Here is a 26,712-nt window from a genome sequence, read left to right on the forward strand (position 1 = left end):
ACTGCCTCCAGATTTTCAATATTGCTACTACTACCGGACTCCCTGAGTATTTAACCGGGCCCATCAGGAGCGGTGCTGTTGCCACGCTGTCAGCCCCGACCCCCTGCACAGACTCTTCTCCATTCTAAACCACTGGGATTCCCCCCCCCCCCCCCCTCCACCAAGCTCCTCATCTTCTCCGCATTTGCCACCCAGTAATAATATAGTAAATTCAGAAGATCCAACCCCCCCTGATTGCTGTCCTCTCTGCAACAACACCTTCCCACTCCTAGCCACCTTCTCCCCATGTAGCAGGAAGATCGGCAGGCACTGAAAAATAAACAAAAATTGCGGCAGCGCTTTCATTTTAACTGCCTGTACCCGACCTGCCAGCGACAGAGGGAGACCATCCCACCTTGTCAGATCTGCTTCCACCCTCCCCACCAAACTAGTAATGTTATACCTACGGAGCCCCCGTGCCAGCTGCACCCCAGATATCTAAAGTGAATCCCTGCCCTATGGAATGGCAGCCCACCACCTGTGCTCCCAACTCTGGCTGAAACACCATAAAGTATTCACTTTTCTCTAAATTAAGTTTGTATCCGAAAAAGATCCAAATATTCGGAGCAACTCCAATATTTTCCCCATCGACCCACTCGGTTCCGATACATATAACAGCAAGTTGTCTGCATACAAAGACATCTCAATCGATCCCCCCACCACCCCGCACTATCCCTTTCCACACCTCCGAACTCCTCAACACGATGGTCAACGGTTCAGTTGCAAGCACGAACAACAGGGGAGACAAAGGACATACCTGCCTGGTCCCACGGTGCAGAGCAAAATATCCCAAATTCATGTTATTTGTGTGGACTCTCGCCCTTGGCACCCGATGCAGCAGCCTTAACCAATCTACAAATTGTGGCCCAATCCCAATCCACTCAAGAACTACCATCGAATGCTCCCATTCTGCCCGGTCAACCACTTTCTCGGACTCCAATGCCACAACCACCTCTGTCTCCCTCCCCTCCATCGGTGTATTATCCATATTCAATACCCTCTGAATGTTCAAATTGTGCTGCCTCTCCTTCACAAACCCTGTCTGATCTTCGCCTATCACCATCCCGATGCACTCCTCCAACCACCCGCCAATACCTTCGGCAACACCTTTGCGTCCACATTCAAAAATGATATGGGCCTATACGACCCACATTCTGTCGGATCCTTATCCTTCTTGAGCAACAGGGGGATCGATGCCTGCCCCAAAGTCTGCGGTAACACCCCCTTCCCTATCACCTCCTTAAACATCCCCACCATCAGCGCCGCCAGCTTATCTTTAAATTTCTTGTAATCCTCCAACAGAATTCACTGCATTTCCCCAACTGCATCCTCCCAATCGCATCTTCTATCTCCTGCTCCGTTATAGTCCCATCCAATATGTCCCTATCCCCCTCCCCCAACCTCGGGTATTCCAAATCATCCAGGAATTCCTGCATGTCCTGATCCCCTCCAGATGGCTCCAACCTATATATTCTCTCGTAAAACTCCTCAAACACCCTATTAATCTAATCCGAAGCCCCCACCAACTTCCCACCCTTTCCCGCATCTGAACAATTTCCCTCGCTGCTGCCTCCCTCCAAAGCCGGCCTGCCAACATGCCATATTCATAAACCGCTCCCCTTGCCCACCTCAATTGGCGCACTGCATTCCTGTGGACAGCCGGTCAAAACTCACCTAAAACTCCTTCCTCTTTTCCAACTTCGCTGGATCCCCATCTTCTGCATAATTCCTGTCTACTTCCAATATCTCATCTACCCTTTGATGCTCCACCCTCTCATCCTTATCCACCTTCCCTGAAACGAGATCACCTCCCCCCTCATCACCGCCTTTAGAACTTCCCAAACCACCACCTGCGAAACCTCCCCCATACAATTGAACCCCACATATTCCTCGATTACTTTCCCAATATTATCATAGAACCCTCGAGCCCCCAACAGACTCATACCTAATCTCCACCCCGGCCTCTGCGCTGCCCCCTCTTCAACACCATATCCACTCAATGTGGCGCATGGTCCGATATCGCAATTGCCGAGTATTCCAACCCCATAATCCCAGCCAACAACGCCTTCCCCACCACAAAAAAGTAAATTCACGAATAAACCTTGAGGACCGAGGAAAAAAAAAGAGTACTCCCGCTCCGCGGGTGCAGAAACATCCAAGGATTCACCCTTCCCATTTCCGGCATTAGTCCAGCCAACGGCTTCGCACCCCCCTGTCCTCCTCCTGACAGGACAAGGGAGCGCGGCCATGATCTGTCCAATCTTGGATCCTGTACCAGGTCCCAGTCCCCAACCACTAACAATTTGTCTGAATCCAAGTCGAGGAAGGCCCCACACACCTTCTTCACAAATCCTATAACATCCCAGTTGGGACCATACATGCTTACCATTGGCATCAGCACCACCAGCCTCCCCTCCAATGCCCCTGTCACAATCACATACCTGCCTCCCTGGTCTGCAAACACTTTCTCCATCTGGAACCGTACTCTTTTGTTAACCAGGATTACTACCCCTCGAACCCAACCATCAAATCTCAAATGAAACACCTGGTTGACCCAGCCCTTCCTAAGCCTCACCAAGTCCTTCATCCTCAAGTGAGTCTCCTGCAGCATCACCACATAGGCCTTCAAACATTTCAGATGCGCTAGCACCCTTGATCTCTTGACTGGGCCACCTAACCCCTCATGTTCCACGTAACAAAACTAACCAGGGGTCTCTCACCCCCTCCCTTCTTATCCACCATTATCGTAACACCAGGCCCTGCCCGACGAGCCTGACCCGCCCCTATCCATTGTTAACATCGAACCCCCTCCCCCTCCCAGAATCTCCCCTTGCACTTCCTCTAAAAAAACCCTCCCCCAATATCGATTCCCCCCCCACCCACTTCACACTTTTTCGATCCTTCGAAACCTGCTCGCCTGGCTCCGATGTCCGCAGCCCCTACCCCCGCCTGACCTCCGTTCTCCAGCCGACTGCAGTTAGTTAGCATGGGGGCCTGCACCCAAGGCTTTCCCTCCCCTCCCTCCCCATCCCAGGAAAAAAACACCAAACCCAAATATCTCCATAAAATTACATAAAACCGTCGCAAGAAATAATGACAATCAAAAAACTTAAACTCTATAACAGCGTGAAGTAAACAAAGAATAATGTTGATTCCCGCACCGGCCTCCTCGAACAGGCGCCGGAATGTGGCGACTAGGGGCTTTTCACAGTAACTTCAGTTGTAGCCTACTTGTGACAATAAGCAATTTTCATTTCATTTCCATTTCATTTCATTCATTAAAAATAAACATTTAAAACATTTATACACTCTCCCAACTCCGCATTCGCAATCCCCAACCTCTCTTCAGTTCCAGCCTTCACTTCTGTCCAAGGCCTTCAATCTTCACAAACGCCTCCGCCGCCTCTACCGTCTCAAAGTAGAAATCTCTGGCATTGTAGGTCACCCTCAGCTTCGCTGGATACACCACACCAAATTGCACCCCACTGTTGTATAATGCCGTCTTAACTTGGCCGAAAGCCACTCGCCTCTTTGCCAGTTCCACCATCAAGTCCTGGTAAATGCGAACTCCAGCACCAGCTCACTGCACCTATCGCATCTGCTTCGCCCAGTTCACCTTCTCCTTCATGTGGTACTTGTTGAAGCAGATGATCACTGCCCTTGGCAGCTCATTTAACGTTGGCTTCGGCCTTAGCGACCAATGAGCTCGGTCCAGTTCATACCGGGTGGGTTCCTCTTCCTCCCTCATCAATTCCACCAACACCTTGGCGAAGTTCTCCAGCGAAGTACTCCATCGGCCTTGAGCCCTCTACAACTTCGGGCAAGCCCACAATCCTTAACTTTTGCCAGTTCGAGCGGTTGTCCAGTTCCTCCAGCTTTGCTCAAAGCCCCTTATTGGCCTTCACCACCCTCCGCAGCTCATCCCCCATTGAGATGAACTGATCGCTGTGCTGCGACATGGCCTCCTCCACTCATTTCAACTTCTCGCTCTGCTTCCTTAACTCGGCCAATGTCTTCGCCACAGCCTACTCTCACCGGGGTAACTGCCTCCTCCACCAACGCCTACAAAGATACTGCCATATCCTTCCTCAATGCCTCCATGTGCTTTGTAAACTATTCTCCAGCTCCAAAGAAATCACTTCAGTCCTCCAGAAATGGTGAACAGTGCGGCCCCACCCGACAGCCCAACCGCCGCCATCTTGCTAGCTCCCTGGCTGTCCCTCTCACTTGAGGGTGAACACTCACTCCCTCCCTTCTTCACGGCTGTTTTTCTTAATCATTTTGACATCCTTTACCTTCCTTGTATGTTCCTTCATTCAATCATTCGCAAATTTCCTCTAGAACTGGACATTAAAACTCCTAAAATCACACCTCAAGCAGGAGCTACCCAGTATGCAAATTCCGCACTGCATGTCGTCACTGGACGCAAGGGTAATGTATTATCATTTTTTCACAACAGTTGTACTTTATATCATGTCAATACTTATGTCTAATGGCTTTTCATGAATAATTTAACATGGCTTTGTATTAATTGAAGGTACAGCTCCACAAGATAAGAGCACCAGATTGTTCCATGTGTAATTAGAGCCAACAAGATAATATTATATTATTTTAATACTGCCTTTATGTGTTTCTAACTACGAGCAGTTTATCAGGACTGAGAATGAAATAGGTGCAAAGAGTGCTTTCGCTTACTCACCACTTGTTGACAGGGGTGGTGTCGTGCCTGTTGTTGCTTCAGTAGTTGGTGCTTCAGTGGAGCTCAGTGTAAGTGTTTGCGCTGTTGTACTTGTTGAGACCAAAGTTGATGTTGAGCTTTGTGCTGCTGTGGATGTCTCAGTAGTAACAGCGGAAGTTTCTTCTACTGCTATGAAAAAGGTGATAGACATAGAAAGTGCATAAAAAGACATAGAATAACATAAAATGTGGAGCCAAAAAAAATCTTCTTTGAGTTCCCATGTCATGTATATCACTAATATTATGGGTTGGGGTATAGAAAACATCAAAGTATATAAAGGAGTCCACCTGACACACAACGTTCAATAGATTTTGGTTCTGAGGAGCACAAGGGTTCATTTTCCACGTGTTATGCAACAGAGAACTTAAATATTTTTCAACAAAACATTTGACAATGTGCAGCTGAGTGTTTTGACACTTTGATTTGGCATAACGGATAGAAATGCTCGGACTGATAAGGGAGATTCACCACTTGTTGAAGTGAGAGATGTTGTGCTCGATGCTTCTGGAGTTGTCAATGCTTCTGTGGAGCTCAGTGCGGCTGTTGTTGCAATTGTACTTGTTGAGGGAGCAACTGATGTAACAGTTGATGCTGCAGTGGAAGTCTGTGGGAGTGTTTCTCCGCTCCCCAGGCCAGGTGGGAGAATCGCGGGAGGGCCGCTCTGGCACCCCCCCCCCCCCCGCAAAAAACGCGACACACCGCTCGGAGGATCGCGGGTCGCCGCCCATGATTCTCCGGCACAGATGGGCCGAGCGGCCTGACGTTCCCGACCTGTTCACGCCGGCGGCAACCACACCTGGTCGCTGCCGGCATGAACATCGCGTGAAAGGTAAGTTTGGGGCCTGTGGGGGGCGGAGAGGGGATCGAGCACCACGGCCGTGCTCGGGAGGGGACTGGCACGCGATCGGTGCCCACCGATCGTTGGGCTGGCGTCTCTAAGAGATGTACTCTTTCCCCTCCGCCGCCCTGCAAGATCAAGCTGCCACGTCTTGCGGAGCAGCGGAGGGGAAGACGGCAACCGCGCATCCGCGGGTTGGCGCCGGCCAACCTGCGCATACGCGGCTGACGTCACTTAGGCGCCGCCGGCCGCGTCATTATCGGCGCGCCGCCTTGACGCCAGCATCAAGGCCCGGCGGCCACGTTCCCCGCAACGCCGCTCCTAGTCCCCCCCCCCCCCCCCCCGGGGGCGGGGGGAGAATAGCGGGCGAGGAGCGGGCGAGGAGCGGGCGAGGAGCGGGCGAGGAGCGGGCGAGGAGCGGGCGAGGAGCGGGCGAGGAGCGGGCGAGTTTCACGCCTGGTTTCACGCCTGCATCGGCCGTTGCGGAGAATCGGCCGTTGCGGAGAATCGGCCCTGTATGTTTGCAGTTGACTGTTCTGTTGCTGTGGTTAAAATAGATGACACCCTTGAAGAGGTATATAGCATGTCTGGAACAAGATCCTAACATTACTGCTAAAAATCTATCTTCTTAACATGATACAGAGTACAACTAACTAATGACCATGTTACAATGCAGAAATCGCAAAATGGAATTTGTATATTATTCTACTCTGTAAATTGATAGCCAAAATCATGACAAATTCTTCAGTTCCGTTTCCATTATTTGATTTTATACTTGCAGTCGGTGTACAGGACAGAATATTAGAATGGAGCAGAGAGCACTCATACTCACCATTTGTCGAAAGGATTGATGTTGTCATTGTCGTTGCTTCAGGTGTCGTTGATTCAGTGGAGCTTGCTCCAGATGTTGAGGCTCTTGTACTTGGTGAGGTCGGTGTTGATGTAGATGTTGGTGCTTCAGTGGACAACTGTGTACTTACTGTTGATACTAATGGTTCTGTGATTTAAAAAGTGAACATTGCTTTTGTTGGAATTGAAAAGGTATAGATCAATATATAAACATTTTTACTCATGTTTGTGTCATAGTTTTTGTCAAATCACATGTACCTGGGAAGATAATCAGCTGGATAAAAAAGCCTCAAATTGTGGCAACATTAGAGCATCAATTGTGTATTACATCTCATTAAGCCTGGGAAATTACAGGAAACAACATACTGCTGAAATATTCTGATGATTTTTGCTATGCACTACCATCTTCCAGCAGTTGCAAATGATTAATATTTGAATTGCTGCATAAGTGTGATTTTGTGTGCTCACCACTTGTTGATGGGAGTGACGTAGTGAATGTCGACTCTGTAGTTGTTGATCCTTCAGTGGAGCCCACTGTCGATGTTGATGCTGTTTCACTTGTTGTGGGAGTAGATGTTGGGGAGGTCAGTGCTGTTGTGGTTATCTGTGTGCTTGTAGTTGATGTTTCTGCCTCTAATATTAAAAGAGGGAACGATTTTATTCAGTTAAACAGGGAGCATGGGGGATATATTATAATTTTTCCACAATGGTTGTACATTGTATCATGTTAATGCTCATGTATCATGGTGTAGCCATCTGGGATGGCCACTTCCAACGAGGTACAGAGAAACTCGCAAAGCCTGGCAGGTAAAATGGACAAGCCAAGACCCAGGCAGGCTCAGAGCCTGAAATGCATATTCATAAGCAAGAAGTCCAGACGGTATCGAAACTTCATCCAATTAGCATTTTAATGGGGCCGAATAGCATTTGATGGCCCATCTTCACCAAAATAAAGGACTGGTATTCAAGCAACCGGGACAGTCCCAGACATTTCAGCGCCACTCCCTGTATAAGGGAAACGTAATCAATGGGATCAGTGACCGCTTGGGACAAACCCAGCCATCCAGATCCCCGCCCACTTATTGGTTAAGGAATCGAACGGAGTGATCAGGGAATCACCAAATTAGTAGGGCCCAAATCGAAGGACCGCCCAAAAGAGCGCGAAAACCCCCTGAGTATAAGAAGAAGAGTTCGCCATATGTTTGCTCTCTCTTGGCCCTGGTACACTGGTCACGGCCATCGCAAAGTGCAGCAACACCAGAAGCGAGTCCAAGTTCAACGCCCGCTACCAGACGGATGAGCCCAGCTGAGCAGCTATTCCTTCGAACTCGAGAGATCCAGAATTGAACAGCGGCCACTGTTTTCTGACCTAAGCTGGGTGCCTGAAGTTAAGTACAGGTTGTCTTAGTTGATAGGTGTAGTTAACTAGTAGTGTTTATGTTGCATGACTAGTTGTGTGTAAATAAAGAACCCTTGACCTTGAACTAACTAACTGGCCTTTGGCTCTTTGATGGATAGCCGGTTGAAACTTGTGGTGGTATCTTTCGATACCAGGCGACTCTAAGCATTCGGACATAGATAACGTAGAAAGAAGGGCAAATTCACCGATTGCCATAATTGGAACAGAGCCACAAAAAACACCAAGTCGCAAGAAAAGCACAACAGTGGGATGTACAGAATTGTTTAACACGGCTTTTTTTTAACTGAATGGACAGCTCCACAGGAAATGAGCACAAGATTGTTCCACGTATAATTAGAGCCAACAAGATAATATGATATGATTGTTATGCTGGCTTTATCTGTTTCTAAGTACGAGTAATCTTTCAGCACTGAGAATGGAATAGGTGCAAAGAGCGCTTTCGCTTACTCACCACTTGTTGATGGGGGTGCTGTCGTGCCTGTTGTTGCTTCAGTAGTTGGTGCTTCAGTGGAGCTCACTGTAGGTGTTTGCGCTGTTGTACTTGTTGAGACGGAAGCTGATGTTGTGCTTTGTGCTGCTGTGGATGTCTCCATAACTGCAGCGGAAGTTTCTTCCACTGAAATGAAAACAGATGATAGACTTAGAAAGTGTATAAAAAACACAGAAAACCACAGAAAATGTTGAGCCCCAAAATCATCTTCTTTGAGCTCCCATATCATATACATTACTAATGTAAGATAGGCATATTTAAATGACTCGAATGATCAAATCTCATCTGCACGTTGTTCTTTTCGGGACAATTTTGGACAGCCAGATGCCATGTACTCTGTTGACAATCTCCAGTTGAGTGGTTTTGGATTTGGCAGAACAAAGAGAAATGGTAGAACTGATAAGGCAGCAATCGCACACTCACCACTTGTTGAAGTGAGAGATGTGATCGATGTTTCTGGAGTTGTCAATGCTTCTGTGGAGCTCAGTGCGGCTGTTGTTGCAATTGTACTTGTTGAGGGAGCAGCTGATGTAACAGTTGGTGCTGCAGTGGAAGTCTGTAAGTTTGCAGTCGACTGTTCTGTTGCTGTGGTTAAAATAGATGACAGCCTTAAAGCGGTATACAGCATGTCTGGAACAAAATCCTCACATGACAGCTGAAAATCTATCTTCATGACATGATTAGAGTACAACTAACTAATAAACATGTTACAATGCTGAAATCATAAAACGGAATTTGCATATTATTCTACTTTGTAAATTAATAGCCAAAATAAAGCCACATTTTTCAGTTCCACTCTCATGATATGATTGTACACTTGCAGTTGGTAAAACAGTTCAGAATATTAGAACTGAGCAGAGAGCACTCATACGCACGATTTGTTGAAAAGGTTGATGTTGTCATTGTCATTGCTTCAGGTGTCGTTGATTCAATGGAGCTTGCTCCAGATGTTTGTGCTGTTGTAATTGGTGAGGGAGGTGCTGATGTAGATGTTGGTGCTGCCGTGGAAGTCTGTGGACTTGTTGTCGATACTGATGGCTCTGTCATTTAAAAAGTGTAAATTGCTTTTGAGTGAACTGAAATGGATGGATCAATTTAGAAGAGTTTTTATTTATATTTGTGTCAAAGATTTTGACAAATCACATGTCTATGGGAAGATAATGAGCTTGATAGAATAGCCTTGAATTGTGACAATAATAGGGCACCAACTTTGTTTTACATCTCATTAAGCTTGTGCAATAAGAGGAACCAACATACTGGTGCAATCTTCTGATAGTTTTTTTCTGTCCACTTCTATCTTCCACCAGTTTCAAGTGATTAAAATTTAAATTGATGCGTAAGTGTGATTTTGTGTGCTCACCACTTGTTGATGGGGGTGGTGTAGTGCCTGTTGTTGCTTCACTAGTTGGTGCTTCAGTGGAGCTCACTGTAGGTGTTTGCGCTGTTGTACTTGTTGAGACGGATGCTGATGTTGAGCTTTGTGTTGCTGTGGATGTCTCCATAGCTGCAGCAGAAGTTTCTTCCACTGCAGTGAAAACAGATGATAGACTTAGAAAGTATATAAAAAACACAGAAAACCACACAATATGTTGAGCCCCAAAATCATCTTCCTTGAGCTCCCATATCATGTGTATTCCGAATGTTAGATAGGCATTTTTAAATACCTCAAATGATCAAATCTCGTCTGCACGTTATTCTTTTTGGGTCAATTTTTGGCAGCCATATGCTATGTACTCCTTTAGCAATCTCCAGTTGAGTGTTTCTTGGACATATCAGAATGAATAATAATGGTAGAACTGGTAAGGGAGCAATCACATACTCACCACTTGTCAAAGTGAGAGATGTTGTGATCGATGCTTCTGGAGTTGTCAATGCCTCTGTGGCGCTCAGTGCGGCTGTTGTTGCAATTGTACTTGTTGAGGCAGCAGTAGTTTGTGCTGCAGTAGAAGACTCTATGTTTGCAGTTGACTGTTCTGTTGCTGTGGTTAAAATAGATGACAGCCTTAAAGCGGTATACAGTTTGTCTGAAACAAACTCCTCACCTGACAGCTGTAAATCTATCTTCATAACATGATATAGATTACAACAAACTAATTAATAAACATGTTACAATGCTGAAATCAGAAAATGGAATTTGCGTATTAATCTACTCTGTAAATTAATAGCCAAAATAATGCCAAATTTTTCATATTTAACTCTCATGATATGATTTTACACTTGCAGTGGGTGAAACAGTTCAGAATATTAGTACTGAACAGTGAGTACTCATACTCACCACTTGTTGAAAGGATTGATGTTGTCATAGTCGTTGCTTCAGCAGTCGTTGATTCAATGGAGCTTGTTCCAGATGTTGGTGCTATTGTACTTGGTGAGGTAGGTGCTGATGTAGATGTTGGTGCTGCCGTGGAAGTCTGTGTACTTGCTGTCGATACTGATGGCTCTGTCATTTAAAAAATGTAAATTGCTTTTGAGTGAACAGAAAAGGATGGGCCAATTTATAAGAGTTTTCATTCATAATTGTGTCAAAGATTTTGACAAATCACATATATATGGGAAGATAATGAGCTGGGTTAAATAGCCTCAAATTGTGACAATAATAGGACACCAACTATGTTTTACATCTCATTTAGCTGGTGCAATTATAGGAAACAACATACTGGTGCAATCGTCTGATGGTTTTTTTCTGTGTACTTCTATATTCCAGTAGTTTCAAGTGATCAAAATTTAAATTGATGCATAATTGTGATTTTGTGTGCTCACCACTTGTTGATGGGGGTGGTGTAGTGCCTGTTGTTGCTTCAGTAGTTGGTGCTTCAGTGGAGCTCACGGTAGGTGTTTGCGCTGTTGTACCTGTTGACACGGAAGCTGATGGTGAGCTTTGTGTTGCTGTGGATGTCTCCATAGCTGCAGCAGAAGTTTCTTCCACTGCAGTGAAAACAGATGATAGACTTAGAAAGTGTATAAAAAACACAAAAAACCACAGGAAATGTTGAGCCACAAAATCATCTTCCTTGAGCTCCCATATCATGTGTATTACGAATGTAATATTTATTTTTATTTTTTTTTAATTTTGAGTACCCAATTATTTTTTTTCCAATTAAGGGGCAATTTAGCGTGGCCAATCCACCCACCCTGCACATCTTTGGGTTGTGGGGGTGAAACCCACGCAGACACGGGGAGAATGTGCAAACTCCACACGGACAGTGACCCAGAGCCGGGATCGAACCTGGGACCTCAGCGCCGTGAGACAGCAGTGCTAACCCACTGCGCCACCGTGCTGCCCTTTACGAATGTAATATAGGCATTTTTAAATACCACAAATGATCAAATCTCATCTGCACATTATTCTTTTTGGGGCAATTTTTGGCAGCCATATGCTATGTACTCCTTTGACAATCTCCACTTGAGTGTTTCTTGGACTTATCAGAATGAATAGTAATGGTAGAACTGGTAAGGGAGCAATCACATACTCACCACTTGTTGAAGTGAGAGATGTTGTGCTCGATGCTTCTGAAGTTGTCAATGCTTCTGTGGAGCTCAGTGCGGCTGTTGTTGCAATTGTACTTGTTGAGGGAACAAGTGATGTAACAGTTGGTGCTGCAGTGGAAGTCTGTAAGTTTGCAGTCGACTGTTCTGTTGCTGTGGTTAAAATAGATGACAGCCTTAAAGAGGTATACAGCATGTTTGGAAGAAGATCCTAACATTACAGCTAAAAATCTATCTTCTTAACATGATATAGAGTACAACTAACTAATGACCATGTTTCAATGCAGAAACCAAAAAATGGAATTTGAATATTATGCTACTCTGTCAATTAATAGCCAAAATCATGCTTAATTCAGCAGTTCCATTCCCATTTTGTGATTTTACACTTGCTGTCATTCAACAGTTCAGAATATTAGAACTGAGCAGAGAGCACTCTTACTCACCACTTGTTGATAGGATTGATGTTGTCATTGTCGTTGCTTCAGCTGTCGTTGATTCAACGGAGTTTGCTCCAGATGTTGGTGCTATTGTACTTGGTGATGTAGGTGCTGATGTAGATGTTGGTGCTGCCGTGGAAGTCTGTGGACCTGTTGTCGATACTGTTGGCTCTGTCATTTAAAAAGTGCAAATTGCTTTTGAGTGAACAGGAAAGGATGCGCCAATTCATAAGAGTTTTTATTCATATTTGTGTCAAAGATTTTGACAAATCACATATTAATGGGATGATAAAGAGCTGGATTAAATAGCCTCAAATTGTGACAATAATAGGGCACTAACTTTGTTTTACATCTCATGAAGCCTGTGCAATTATAGGAAACAACATACTGATGCAATCTTCGGAAGGTTGTTTCTGTGTACTTCTATCTTCCAGTAGTTTCAAGTGATCAAAATTTAAATTGATGCATAATTGTGATTATGTGTGCTCACCACTTGTTGATGGGTGTGGTGTAGTGCCTGTTGTTGCTTCACTAGTTAGTGCTTCAGTGGAGCTCACTGTAGGTGTTTGTGCTGTTGTACTTGTTGACACGGAAGCTGATGGTGAGCTTTGTGTTAGAACATAGAACATAGAACATAGAACAGTACAGCACAGACAGGCCCTTCGGCCCTCGATGTTGTGCCGAGCCATGATCACCCTACTCAAACCCACACTATACCCGTAACCCAACAACCCCCCCCCTTAACCTTACTTTTAGGACACTACGGGCAATTTAGCTTGGCCAATCCACCTAACCCGCACATCATTGGACTGTGGGAGGAAACCGGAGCACCCGGAGGAAACCCACGCACACACGGGGAGGACGTGCAGGCTCTGCACAGACAGTGACCCAGCCGGGAATCGAACCTGGGACCCTGGAGCTGTGAAGCATTTATGCTAACCACCATGCTACCGCGCTGCCCCCGCGTTGCTGTGGATGTCTCCATAGCTGCAGCAGAAGTTTCTTCCACTGCAGTGAAAACAGATGATAGACTTAGAAAGTGTATAAAAAACACAGAAAACCACACAAAATGTTGAGCGCCAAAATCATCTTCCTTGAGCTCCCATATCATGTGTATTACGAATGTAATATAGGCATTTTTTAATACCTCAAATGAACCAATCTCATCTGCACATTATTCTTTTTGGGGCAATTTTTGGCAGCCATATGCTATGTACTCCTTTGACAATCTCCACTTGAGTGTTTCTTGGACTTATCAGAATGAATAGTAATGGTAGAACTGGTAAGGGAGCAATCACATACTCACCACTTGTTGAAGTGAGAGATGTTGTGCTCGATGCTTCTGGAGTTGTCAATGCTTCTGTGGAGCTCAGTGCGGCTGTTGTTGCAATTGTACTTGTTGAGGGAGCAACTGATGTAACAGTTGGTGCTGCAGTGGATGTCTGTAAGTTTGCAGTCGACTGTTCTGTTGCTGTGGTTAAAATAGATGACAGCCCTAAAGAGGTATACAGCATGTTTGGAAGAAGATCCTAACATTACAGCTAAAAATCTATCTTCTTAACATGATATAGAGTACAACTAACTAATGAGAATGTTACAATGCAGAAATCAGAAAATGAAATTTGTATATTATTCTACTTTTTAATTTGTTAGCCAAAATCATGCCAAATTCTTCAGTTCCATTTCCATTATTTGATTTTATACTTGCAGTCGGTGTACAGGACAGAATATTAGAATGGAGCAGAGAGCACTCCTACTCACCACTTGTTGAAAAGATTGATGTTGTCATTGTCGTTGCTTCAGCTGTCGTTGATTCAATGGAACTTGCTCCAGATGTTGGTGCTGTTGTAATTGGTGAGGGAGGTGCTGATGTAGATGTTGGTGCTGCCGTGGAAGTCTGTGGACCTGTTGTCGATACTGATGACTCTGTCATTTATAAAGTGTAAATTGCTTTTGAGTGAACTGAAAAGGATGGATCATTTCAGAAGAGTTTTTATTCATATTTGTGTCAAAGATTTTGACAAATCACATGTATATTGAAGATAATGAGCTGGATAAAATAGCCTCGAATTGTGACAATAATAGGGCACCAATTATTTACATCTCATTTAGCCTGTACAATTATAGGAAACAACATACTGCTGAAATATTCTGATGATATTTGCTGTGTACTTCCATCTTCCAGCAATTGCAAATGATTAAAATTTGAATTAATGCATTCGTGTGACTTTGGGTACTCACCACTTGTTGATAGGGGTGTTGGAGTGCCTGTTGTTGCTTCAGTAGTTGGTGCTTCAGTGGAGCTCACTGTAGGTGTTTGTGCTGTTGTACTTGTTGAGACGGAAGCTGATGTTGAGCTTTGTGCTGCTGTGGATGTCACTGTAGCTGCAGCGGGCGTTTCTTCGACTGGTATGGAAATCGGTGATTGAATTTAAAAGTGTATAAAAATCATAGAAAAACACGCAGAATGTTGAGCCCAAAAATAATCTTTGAGCTCCCACGTGATGCATATTACTAATGTTACATAGGCATGTTTAAAATTCAATGATTAAATCACATCTGCAACTAACTGATAACCATGTTTCAATGCAGAAACCAAAAAATGGAATTTGAATATTATGCTACTCTGTCAATTAATAGCCAAAATCATGCTTAATTCAGCAGTTCCATTCCCATTATGTGATTTTACACTTGCTGTCATTCAACAGTTCAGAATATTAGTACTGAGCAGAGAGCACTCTTACTCACCACTTGTTGATAGGATTGATGTTGTCATTGTCGTTGCTTCAGCAGTCGTTGATTCAACGGAGTTTGCTCCAGATGTTGGTGCTATTGTACTTGGTGATGTAGGTGCTGATGTAGATGTTGGTGCTGCCGTGGAAGTCTGTGGACCTGTTGTCGATACTGTTGGCTCTGTGGTTTAAAAAGTGCAAATTGCTTTTGAGTGAACAGGAAAGGATGCGCCAACTCATAAGAGTTTTTATTCATATTTGTGTCAAAGATTTTGACAAATCACATATATATAGGATGATAATGAGCTGGTTTAAATAGCCTCAAATTGTGACAATAATAGGGCACTAACTTTGTTTTACATCTCATGAAGCCTGTGCAATTATAGGAAACAACATACTGATGCAACCTTCGGACGGTTGTTTCTGTGTCCTTCTATCTTCCAGTAGTTTCAAGTGATCAAAATTTTAATTGATGCATAATTGTGATTTTGTGTGCTCACCACTTGTTGATGGGGGTGGTGTAGTGCCTGTTGTTGCTTCAGTAGCTGGTGCTTCAGTGGAGCTCACTGTAGGTGTTTGTGCTGTTGTACTTGTTGACACGGAAGCTGATGGTGAGCTTTGTGTTGCTGTGGATGTCTCCATAGCTGCAGCAGAAGTTTCTTCCACTGCAGTGAAAACAGATGATAGACTTAGAAAGTATATAAAAAATACAGAAAACCACACAAAATGTTGAGCGCCAAAATCATCTTCCTTGAACTCCCATACCATGTGTATTACAAATGTAATATAGGCATTTTTAAATACCACAAATGATCAAATCTCATCTGCACATTATTCTTTTTGGTGCAATTTTTGGCAGCCATATGCTATGTACTCCTTTGACAATCTCCACTTGAGTGTTTCTTGGACTATCAGAATTAATAGTAATGGTAGAACTGGTAAGGGAGCAATCGCATACTCACCACTTGTTGAAGTGAGAGATGTTGTGCTCGATGCTTCTGGAGTTGTCAATGCTTCTGTGGAGCTCAGTGCGGCTGTTGTTGCAATTGTACTTGTTGAGGGTGCAACTGATGTAACAGTTGGTGCTGCAGTGGATGTCTGTAAGTTTGCAGTCGACTGTTCTGTTCCTGTGGTTAAAATAGATGACAGCCTTAAAGAGGTATACAGCATGTTTGGAAGAAGATCCTAACATTAGAGCTAAAAATCTATCTTCTTAACATGATATAGAGGACAACTAACTATTGACCATGTTACAATGCAGAAATCACAAAATGAAATTTGTATATTATTCTACTTTTTAAATTGTTAGCCAAAATCATGCCAAATTCTTCAGTTCCATTTCCATTATTTGATTTTATACTTGCAGTCGGTGTACAGGACAGAATATTAGAATGGAGCAGAGAGCACTCCTACTCACCACTTGTTGAAAAGATTGATGTTGTCATTGTCGTTGCTTCAGCTGTCGTTGATTCAATGGAGCTTGCTCCAGATGTTGGTGCTGTTGTAATTGGTGAGGGAGGTGCTGATGTAGATGTTGGTGCTGCCGTGGAAGTCTGTGGACTTGTTGTCGATACTGATGACTCTGTCATTTATAAAGTGTAAATTGCTTTTGAGTGAACTGAAAAGGATGGATCATTTCAGAAGAGTTTTTATTCATATTTGTGTCAAAGATTTTGACAAATCACATGTATATGGAAGATAATGAACTGGATAAAATAGCCTCGAATTGTGACAATAATAGGGCACCAATTATTTACATCTCATTTAGCCTGTACAATTATAGGAAACAACATTCTGCTGAAATATTCTGATGATATTTGCTGTGTACTTCCATCTTCCAGCAATTGCAAATGATTAAAATTTGAATTAATGCATTTGTGTGACTTTGGGTGCTCACCACTTGTTGATAGGGGTGTTGGAGTGCCTGTTGTTGCTTCAGTAGTTGGTGCTTCAGTGGAGCTCACTGTAGGTGTTTGCGCTGTTGTACTTGTTGAGATCAAAGCTGATGTTGAGCTTTGTGCTGCTGTGGATGTCACTGTAGCTGCAGCGGGCGTTTCTTCGACTGGTATGGAAATCGGTGATTGAATTTAAAAGTGTATAAAAATCATAGAAAAACACGCAGAATGTTGAGCCCAAAAATAATCTTTGAGCTCCCACGTCATGCATATTACTAATGTTACATAGGCATGTTTAAAATTCAATGATTAAATCACATCTGCAACTAACTGATAACCATGTTTCAATGCAGAAACCAAAAAATGGAATTTGAATATTATGCTACTCTGTCAATTAATAGCCAAAATCATGCTTAATTCAGCAGTTCCATTCCCATTATGTGATTTTACACTTGCTGTCATTTAAAAGTTCAGAATATTAGAACTGAGCAGAGAGCACTCATACGCACCACTTGTTGATAGGATTGATGTTGTCATTGTCGTTGCTTCAGCAGTCGTTGATTCAACGGAGTTTGCTCCAGATGTTGGTGCTATTGTACTTGGTGATGTAGGTGCTGATGTAGATGTTGGTGCTGCCGTGGAAGTCTGTGGACCTTTTGTCGATACTGTTGGCTCTGTGGTTTAAAAAGTGCAAATTGCTTTTGAGTTAACAGGAAAGGATGCGCCAATTCATAAGAGTTTTTATTCATATTTGTGTCAAAGATTTTGACAAATCACATATATATGGGATGATAATGAGCTGGATTAAATAGCCTCAAATTGTGACAATAATAGGGCACTAACTTTGTTTTACATCTCATGAAGCCTGTGCAATTATAGGAAACAACATACTGATGCAATCTTCGGATGGTTGTTTCTGTGTACTTCTATCTTCCAGTAGTTTCAAGTGATCAAAATTTAAATTGATGCATAATTGTGATTTTGTGTGCTCACCACTTGTTGATGGGCGTGCTGTCGTGCCTGTTGTTGCTTCACTAGTTGGTGCTTCAGTGGAGCTCACTGTAGGTGTTTGTGCTGTTGTACTTGTTGACACGGAAGCTGATGTTGAGCTTTGAGTTGCTGTGGATGTCTCCATAGCTGCAGCAGAAGTTTCTTCCACTGCAGTGAAAACAGATGATAGACTTAGAAAGTGGATAAAAAACACAGAAAACCACACAAAATGTTGAGCGCCAAAATCATCTTCCTTGAGCTCCCATATCATGTGTATTACGAATGTAATATAGGCATTTTTAAATACCTCAAATGAACCAATCTCATCTGCACATTATTCTTTTTGGGGCAATTTGTGGCAGCCATATGCTATGTACTCCTTTGACAATCTCCACTTGAGTGTTTCTTGGACTTATCAGAATGAATAGTAATGGTAGAACTGGTAAGGGAGCAATCACATACTCACCACTTGTTGAAGTGAGAGATGTTGTGCTCGATGCTTCTGGAGTTGTCAATGCTTCTGTGGAGCTCAGTGCGGCTGTTGTTGCAATTGTACTTGTTGAGGGAGCAACTGATGTAACAGTTGGTGCTGCAGTGGAAGTCTGTAAGTTTGCAGTCGACTGTTCTGTTGCTGTGGTTAAAATAGATGACAGCCCTAAAGAGGTATACAGCATGTTTGGAAGAAGATCCTAACATTACAGCTAAAAATCTATCTTCTTAACATGCTATAGAGTACAACTAACTAATGACCATGTTACAATGCAGAAATCACAAAATGAAATTTGTATATTATTCTACTTTTTAAATTGTTAGCCAAAATCATGCCAAATTTTTCAGTTCCATTTCCATTATTTAATTTTATACTTGCAGTCGGTGTACAGGACAGAATATTAGAATGGAGCAGAGAGCACTCATACTCACCACTTGTTGAAAGGATTGATGTTGTCATTGTCGTTGCTTCAGCTGTCGTTGATTCAATGGAGCTTGCTCCAGATGTTGGTGCTGTTGTAATTGGTGAGGGAGGTGCTGATGTAGATGTTGGTGCTGCCGTGGAAGTCTGTGGACTTGTTGTCGATAATGATGGCTCTGTCATTTAAAAAGTGTGAATTGCTTTTGAGTGAACTGAAAAGGATGGATCAATTTAGAAGAGTTTTTATTCATATTTGTGTCAAAGATTCTGACAAATCACATGTCTATGGGAAGATAATGAGCTGGATAAAATAGCCTCGAATTGTGACAATAATAGGGCACCAATTATTTACATCTCATTTAGCCTGTACAATTATATGAAACAACATACTGCTGAAATATTCTGATGATATTTGCTGTTGACTTCCATCTTCCAGCAATTGCAAATGATTAACATTTTAATTAATGCATTCGTGTGATTTTGGGTGCTCACCACTTGTTGATAGGGGTGGTGGAGTGCCTGTTGTTGCTTCAGTAGTTGGTGCTTCAGTGGAGCTCACTGTAGGTGTTTGCGCTGTTGTACTTGTTGAGACGGAAGCTGATGTTGAGCTTTGTGCTGCTGTGGATGTCACTGTAGGTGCAGCGGACGTTTCTTCGACTGGTATGGAAATCGGTGATTGAATTAAAAAGTGTATAAAAATCATAGAACAACACGCAGAATGTTGAGCCCAAAAATAATCTTTGAGCTCCCACGTCATGCGTATTACTAATGTTACATAGGCATGTTTAAACATCAATGATCAAATCACATCTGCAACTAACTGATAACCATGTTTCAATGCAGAGACCAAAAAGTGGAATTTGCATATTATGCTACTCTGTCAATTAATAGCCAAAATCATGCTTAATTCATCAGTTCCATTCCCATTATGTGATTTTACACTTGCTGTCATTTAACAGTTCAGAATATTAGAACTGAGCAGAGAGCACTCATACTCACCACTTGTTGTTAGGATTGATGTTGTCATTGTCGGTGCTTCAGCAGTCGTTGATTCAATGGAGCTTGCTCCAGATGTTGGTGCTATTGTACTTGGTGATGTAGGTGCTGATGTAGATGTTGGTGCTGCCGTGGAAGTCTGTGGACTTGTTGTCGATACTGTTGGCTCTGTGGTTTAAAAAGTGCAAATTGCTTTTGAGTGAACAGCAAAGGATGGGCCAATTCATAAGAGTTTTTATTCATATTTGTGTCAAAGATTTTGACAAATCACATATATATGGGTGATAATGAGCTGGATTAAATAGCCTCAAATTGTGACAATAATAGGGCACTAACTTTGTTTTACATCTCATGAAGCCTGTGCAATTATAGGAAACAACATACTGATGCAATCTTCGGATGGTTGTTTCTGTGTACTTCTATCTTCCAGTAGTTTCAAGTGATCAAAATTTAAATTGATTCATAATTGTGATTTTGTGTGCTCACCACTTGTTGATGGGGGTGGTGTAGTGCCTGTTGTTGCTTCAGTAGCTGGTGCTTCAGTGGAGCTCACTGTAGGTGTTTGCGCTGTTGTACTTGTTGACACGGAAGCTGATGTTGAGCTTTGTGTTGCTGTGGATGTCTCCATAGCTGCAGCAGAAGTTTCTTCCACTGCAGTGAAAACAGATGATAGACTTAGAAAGTGTATAAAAATCACAGAAAACCACACAAAATGTTGAGCGCCAAAATCATCTTCCTTGAGCTCCCATATCATGTATATTACAAATGTAATATAGGCATTTTTAAATACCACAAATGATCACATCTCATCTGCACATTATTCTTTTTGGTGCAATTTTTGGCAGTCATAGGCTATGTACTCCTTTGACAATCTCCTCTTGAGTGTTTCTTGGACTATCAGAATTAATAGTAATGGTAGAACTGGTAAGGGAGCAATCGCATACTCACCACTTGTTGAAGTGAGAGATGTTGTGCTCGATGCTTCTGGAGTTGTCAATGCTTCTGTGGAGCTCAGTGCGGCTGTTGTTGCAATTGTACTTGTTGAGGGTGCAACTGATGTAACAGTTGGTGCTGAAGTGGAAGTCTGTAAGTTTGCAGTCGACTGTTCTGTTGCTGTGGTTAAAATAGATGACAGCCTTAAAGAGGTATACAGCATGTTTGGAAGAAGATCCTAACATTAGAGCTAAAAATCTATCTTCTTAACATGATATAGAGGACAACTAACTATTGACCATGTTACAATGCAGAAATCACAAAATGAAATTTGTATATTATTCTACTTTTTAAATTGTTAGCCAAAATTATGCCAAATTCTTCAGTTCCATTTCCATTATTTGATTTTATACTTGCAGTCGGTGTACAGGACAGAATATTAGAATGGAGCAGAGAGCACTCCTACTCACCACTTGTTGAAAGGATTGATGTTGTCATTGTCGTTGCTTCAGCTGTCGTTGATTCAATGGAGCTTGCTCCAGATGTTGGTGCTGTTGTAATTGGTGAGGGAGGTGCTGATGTAGATGTTGCTGCTTCAGTGGAAGTCTGTGGACTTGTTGTCGATACTGATGACTCTGTCATTTAAAAAGTGTAAATTGCTTTTGAGTGAACTGAAAAGGATGGATCATTTCAGAAGAGTTTTTATTCATATTTGTGTCAAAGAGTTTGACAAATCACATGTATATGGGAAGATAATGAGCTGGATAAAATAGCCTCAAATTGTGACAATAATAGGGCACTAACTTTGTTTTACATCTCATGAAGCCTGTGCAATTATAGGAAACAACATACTGATGCAATCTTCGGATGGTTGTTCTCTGTGTACTTCTATCTTCCAGTAGATTCAAGTGATCAAAATTTTAATTGATGCATAATTGTGATTTTGTGTGCTCACCACTTGTTGATGGGGGTGGTGTAGTGCCTGTTGTTGCTTCACTAGTTGGTGCTTCAGTGGAGCTCACTGTAGGTGTTTGCGCTGTTGTACCTGTTGACACGGAAGCTGATGTTGAGCTTTGTGTTGCTGTGGATGTCTCCATAGCTGCAGCAGAAGTTTCTTCCACTGCAGTGAAAACAGATGATAGACTTAGAAAGTGTATAAAAAACACAGAAAACCACACAAAATGTTGAGCGCCAAAATCATCTTCCTTGAGCTCCCATATCATGTATATTACAAATGTAATATAGGCATTTTTAAATACCACAAATGATCAAATCTCATCTGCACATTATTCTTTTTGGTGCAATTTTTGGCAGTCATAGGCTATGTACTCCTTTGACAATCTCCACTTGAGTGTTTCTTGGACTTATCAGAATGAATAGTAATGGTAGAACTGGTAAGGGAGCAATCGCATACTCACCACTTGTTGAAGTGAGAGATGTTGTGCTCGATGCTTCTGGAGTTGTCAATGCTTCTGTGGAGCTCAGTGCGGCTGTTGTTGCAATTGTACTTGTTGAGGGAGCAACTGATGTAACAGTTGGTGCTGCAGTGGAAGTCTGTAAGTTTGCAGTCGACTGTTCTGTTGCTGTGGTTAAAATAGATGACAGCCCTAAAGAGGTATACAGCATGTTTGGAAGAAGATCCTAACATTACAGCTAAAAATCTATCTTCTTAACATGATATAGAGTACAACTAACTAATGACCCTGTTACAATGCAGAAATCAGAAAATGAAATTTGTATATTATTCTACTTTTTAAATTGTTAGCCAAAATCATGCCAAATTCTTCAGTTCCATTTCCATTATTTGATTTTATACTTGCAGTCGGTGTACAGGACAGAATATTAGAATGGAGCAGAGAGCACTCATACTCACCACTTGTTGAAAGGATTGATGTTGTCATTGTCGTTGCTTCAGGTGTCGTTGATTCAATGGAACTTGATCCAGATGTTGGTGCTGTTGTAATTGGTGAGGGAGGTGCTGATGTAGATCTTGCTGCTTCAGTGGAAGTCTGTGGACTCGTTGTCGATACTGTTGGTTCTGTGGTTTAAAAAGTGTAAATTGCTTTTGAGTGAACTGAAAAGGATGGATCAATTTAGAAGAGTTTTTATTCATATTTGTGTCAAAGATTTTGACAAATCACATGTCTATGGGAAGATAATGAGCTGGATAAAATAGCCTCAAATTGTGACAATAATAGGGCACCAATTATTTACCTCTCATTTAGCCTGTACAATTATAGGAAACAACATACTGCTGAAATATTCTGATGATATTTGCTGTGTACTTCCATCTTCCAGCAATTGCAAATGATTAACATTTGAATTAATGCATTCGGGTGATTTTGGGTGCTCACCACTTGTTGATAGGGGTGTTGGAGTGCCTGTTGTTGCTTCAGTAGTTGGTGCTTCAGTGGAGCTCACTGTAGGTGTTTGCGCTGTTGTACTTGTTGAGACGGAAGCTGATGTTGAGCTTTGTGCTGCTGTGGATGTCACTGTAGCTGCAGCGGACGTTTCTTCGACTGGTATGGAAATCGGTGATTGAATTAAAAAGTGTATAAAAATCATAGAACAACACGCAAAATGTTGAGCCCAAAAATAATCTTTGAGCTCCCACGTCATGCATATTACTAATGTTACATAGGCATGTTTAAACATCAATGATCAAATCAGATCTGCAACTAACTGATAACCATGTTTCAATGCAGAAACCAAAAAATGGAATTTGCATCTCATGCGACTCTGTCAATTAATAGCCAAAATCATGCTTAATTCAGCAGTTCCATTCCCATTATGTGATTTAACACTTGCTGTCATTTAACAGTTCAGAATATTAGAACTGAGCAGAGAGCACTCATACTCACCACTTGTTGATAGGATTGATGATGTCATTGTCGTTGCTTCAGCAGTCGATGATTCAATGGAGCTTGCTCCAGATGTTGGTGCTATTGTACTTGGTGATGTAGGTGCTGATGTAGATGTTGGTGCTGCCGTGGAAGTCTGTGGACTTGTTGTCGATACTGTTGGCTCTGTGGTTTAAAAAGTGCAAATTGCTTTTGAGTGAACAGGAAAGGATGGGCTAATTCATAAGAGTTTTTATTCATATTTGTGTCAAAGATTTTGACAAATCACATATATATGGGATGATAATGAGCTGGATTAAATAGCCTCAAATTGTGACAATAATAGGGCACTAACTTTGTTTTACATCTCATGAAGCCTGTGCAATTATAGGAAACAACATACTGATGCAATCTTCGGATGGTTGTTCTCTGTGTACTTCTATCTTCCAGTAGATTCAAGTGATCAAAATTTTAATTGATGCATAATTGTGATTTTGTGTGCTCACCACTTGTTGATGGGGGTGGTGTAGTGCCTGTTGTTGCTTCACTAGTTGGTGCTTCAGTGGAGCTCACTGTAGGTGTTTGCGCTGTTGTACTTGTTGACACGGAAGCTGATGTTGAGCTTTGTGTTGCTGTGGATGTCTCCATAGCTGCAGCAGAAGTTTCTTCCACTGCAGTGAAAACAGATGATAGACTTAGAAAGTGTATAAAAATCACAGAAAACCACACAAAATGTTGAGCGCCAAAATCATCTTCCTTGAGCTCCCATATCATGTATATTACAAATGTAATATAGGCATTTTTAAATACCACAAATGATCACATCTCATCTGCACATTATTCTTTTTGGTGCAATTTTTGGCTGCCATATGCTATGTACTCCTTTGACAATCTCCTCTTGAGTGTTTCTTGGACTATCAGAATTAATAGTAATGGTAGAACTGGTAAGGGAGCAATCGCATACTCACCACTTGTTGAAGTGAGAGATGTTGTGCTCGATGCTTCTGGAGTTGTCAATGCTTCTGTGGAGCTCAGTGCGGCTGTTGTTGCAATTGTACTTGTTGAGGGTGCAACTGATGTAACAGTTGGTGCTGAAGTGGAAGTCTGTAAGTTTGCAGTCGACTGTTCTGTTGCTGTGGTTAAAATAGATGACAGCCTTAAAGAGGTATACAGCATGTTTGGAAGAAGATCCTAACATTAGAGCTAAAAATCTATCTTCTTAACATGATATAGAGGACAACTAACTATTGACCATGTTACAATGCAGAAATCACAAAATGAAATTTGTATATTATTCTACTTTTTAAATTGTTAGCCAAAATTATGCCAAATTCTTCAGTTCCATTTCCATTATTTGATTTTATACTTGCAGTCGGTGTACAGGACAGAATATTAGAATGGAGCAGAGAGCACTCCTACTCACCACTTGTTGAAAGGATTGATGTTGTCATTGTCGTTGCTTCAGCTGTCGTTGATTCAATGGAGCTTGCTCCAGATGTTGGTGCTGTTGTAATTGGTGAGGGAGGTGCTGATGTAGATGTTGCTGCTTCAGTGGAAGTCTGTGGACTTGTTGTCGATACTGATGACTCTGTCATTTAAAAAGTGTAAATTGCTTTTGAGTGAACTGAAAAGGATGGATCAATTTAGAAGAGTTTTTATTCATATTTGTGTCAAAGATTTTGACAAATCACATGTCTATGGGAAGATAATGAGCTGGATAAAATAGCCTCAAATTGTGACAATAATAGGGCACTAACTTTGTTTTACATCTCATGAAGCCTGTGCAATTATAGGAAACAACATACTGATGCAATCTTCGGATGGTTGTTCTCTGTGTACTTCTATCTTCCAGTAGATTCAAGTGATCAAAATTTTAATTGATGCATAATTGTGATTTTGTGTGCTCACCACTTGTTGATGGGGGTGGTGTAGTGCCTGTTGTTGCTTCACTAGTTGGTGCTTCAGTGGAGCTCACTGTAGGTGTTTGCGCTGTTGTACCTGTTGACACGGAAGCTGATGTTGAGCTTTGTGTTGCTGTGGATGTCTCCATAGCTGCAGCAGAAGTTTCTTCCACTGCAGTGAAAACAGATGATAGACTTAGAAAGTGTATAAAAAACACAGAAAACCACACAAAATGTTGAGCGCCAAAATCATCTTCCTTGAGCTCCCATATCATGTATATTACAAATGTAATATAGGCATTTTTAAATACCACAAATGATCAAATCTCATCTGCACATTATTCTTTTTGGTGCAATTTTTGGCAGTCATAGGCTATGTACTCCTTTGACAATCTCCTCTTGAGTGTTTCTTGGACTATCAGAATTAATAGTAATGGTAGAACTAGTAAGGGAGCAATCGCATACTCACCACTTGTTGAAGTGAGAGATGTTGTGCTCGATGCTTCTGGAGTTGTCAATGCTTCTGTGGAGCTCAGTGCGGCTGTTGTTGCAATTGTACTTGTTGAGGGTGCAACTGATGTAACAGTTGGTGCTGAAGTGGAAGTCTGTAAGTTTGCAGTCGACTGTTCTGTTGCAGTGGTTAAAATAGATGACAGCCTTAAAGAGGTATACAGCATGTTTGGAAGAAGATCCTAACATTAGAGCTAAAAATCTATCTTCTTAACATGATATAGAGGACAACTAACTATTGACCATGTTACAATGCAGAAATCACAAAATGAAATTTGTATATTATTCTACTTTTTAAATTGTTAGCCAAAATTATGCCAAATTCTTCAGTTCCATTTCCATTATTTAATTTTATACTTGCAGTCGGTGTACAGGACAGAATATTAGAATGGAGCAGAGAGCACTCCTACTCACCACTTGTTGAAAGGATTGATGTTGTCATTGTCGTTGCTTCAGCTGTCGTTGATTCAATGGAGCTTGCTCCAGATGTTTGTGCTGTTGTAATTGGTGAGGGAGATGCTGATGTAGATGTTGGTGCTGCCGTGGAAGTCTGTGGACTTGTTGTCGATACTGATGACTCTGTCATTTAAAAAGTGTAAATTGCTTTTGAGTGAACTGAAAAGGATGGATCATTTCAGAAGAGTTTTTATTCATATTGGTGTCAAAGATTTTGACAAATCACATGTATATGGAAGATAATGAGCTGGA

General features: G+C 42.2%; 1 protein-coding gene across 1 annotated transcript in view; it reads right to left on the reverse strand.

Annotated features, from left to right (window-relative positions):
* Positions 1-26,712, reverse strand: part of LOC119952933 (mucin-16-like) — a 306,095-nt gene that overhangs the window by 265,728 nt on the left and 13,655 nt on the right. Inside the window, exons 18-33 of the mRNA XM_038776568.1 lie at positions 26,419-26,583; positions 25,017-25,181; positions 24,562-24,726; positions 24,100-24,264; positions 23,615-23,779; positions 23,108-23,272; positions 21,224-21,388; positions 20,769-20,933; positions 20,307-20,471; positions 19,824-19,988; positions 19,317-19,481; positions 18,836-19,000; positions 18,381-18,545; positions 17,918-18,082; positions 17,434-17,598; positions 16,927-17,091 (exon numbers count right to left, since the gene is read on the reverse strand). Of these exons, the coding sequence (XP_038632496.1) occupies positions 16,927-17,091; positions 17,434-17,598; positions 17,918-18,082; positions 18,381-18,545; positions 18,836-19,000; positions 19,317-19,481; positions 19,824-19,988; positions 20,307-20,471; positions 20,769-20,933; positions 21,224-21,388; positions 23,108-23,272; positions 23,615-23,779; positions 24,100-24,264; positions 24,562-24,726; positions 25,017-25,181; positions 26,419-26,583 (2,640 nt within the window). The remainder of the gene's footprint in view (positions 1-16,926; positions 17,092-17,433; positions 17,599-17,917; positions 18,083-18,380; positions 18,546-18,835; positions 19,001-19,316; positions 19,482-19,823; positions 19,989-20,306; positions 20,472-20,768; positions 20,934-21,223; positions 21,389-23,107; positions 23,273-23,614; positions 23,780-24,099; positions 24,265-24,561; positions 24,727-25,016; positions 25,182-26,418; positions 26,584-26,712) is intronic.

This window comes from Scyliorhinus canicula, chromosome 18 (assembly GCF_902713615.1).
Source record: "Scyliorhinus canicula chromosome 18, sScyCan1.1, whole genome shotgun sequence".
NCBI classification, from domain to species: domain Eukaryota; kingdom Metazoa; phylum Chordata; class Chondrichthyes; order Carcharhiniformes; family Scyliorhinidae; genus Scyliorhinus; species Scyliorhinus canicula.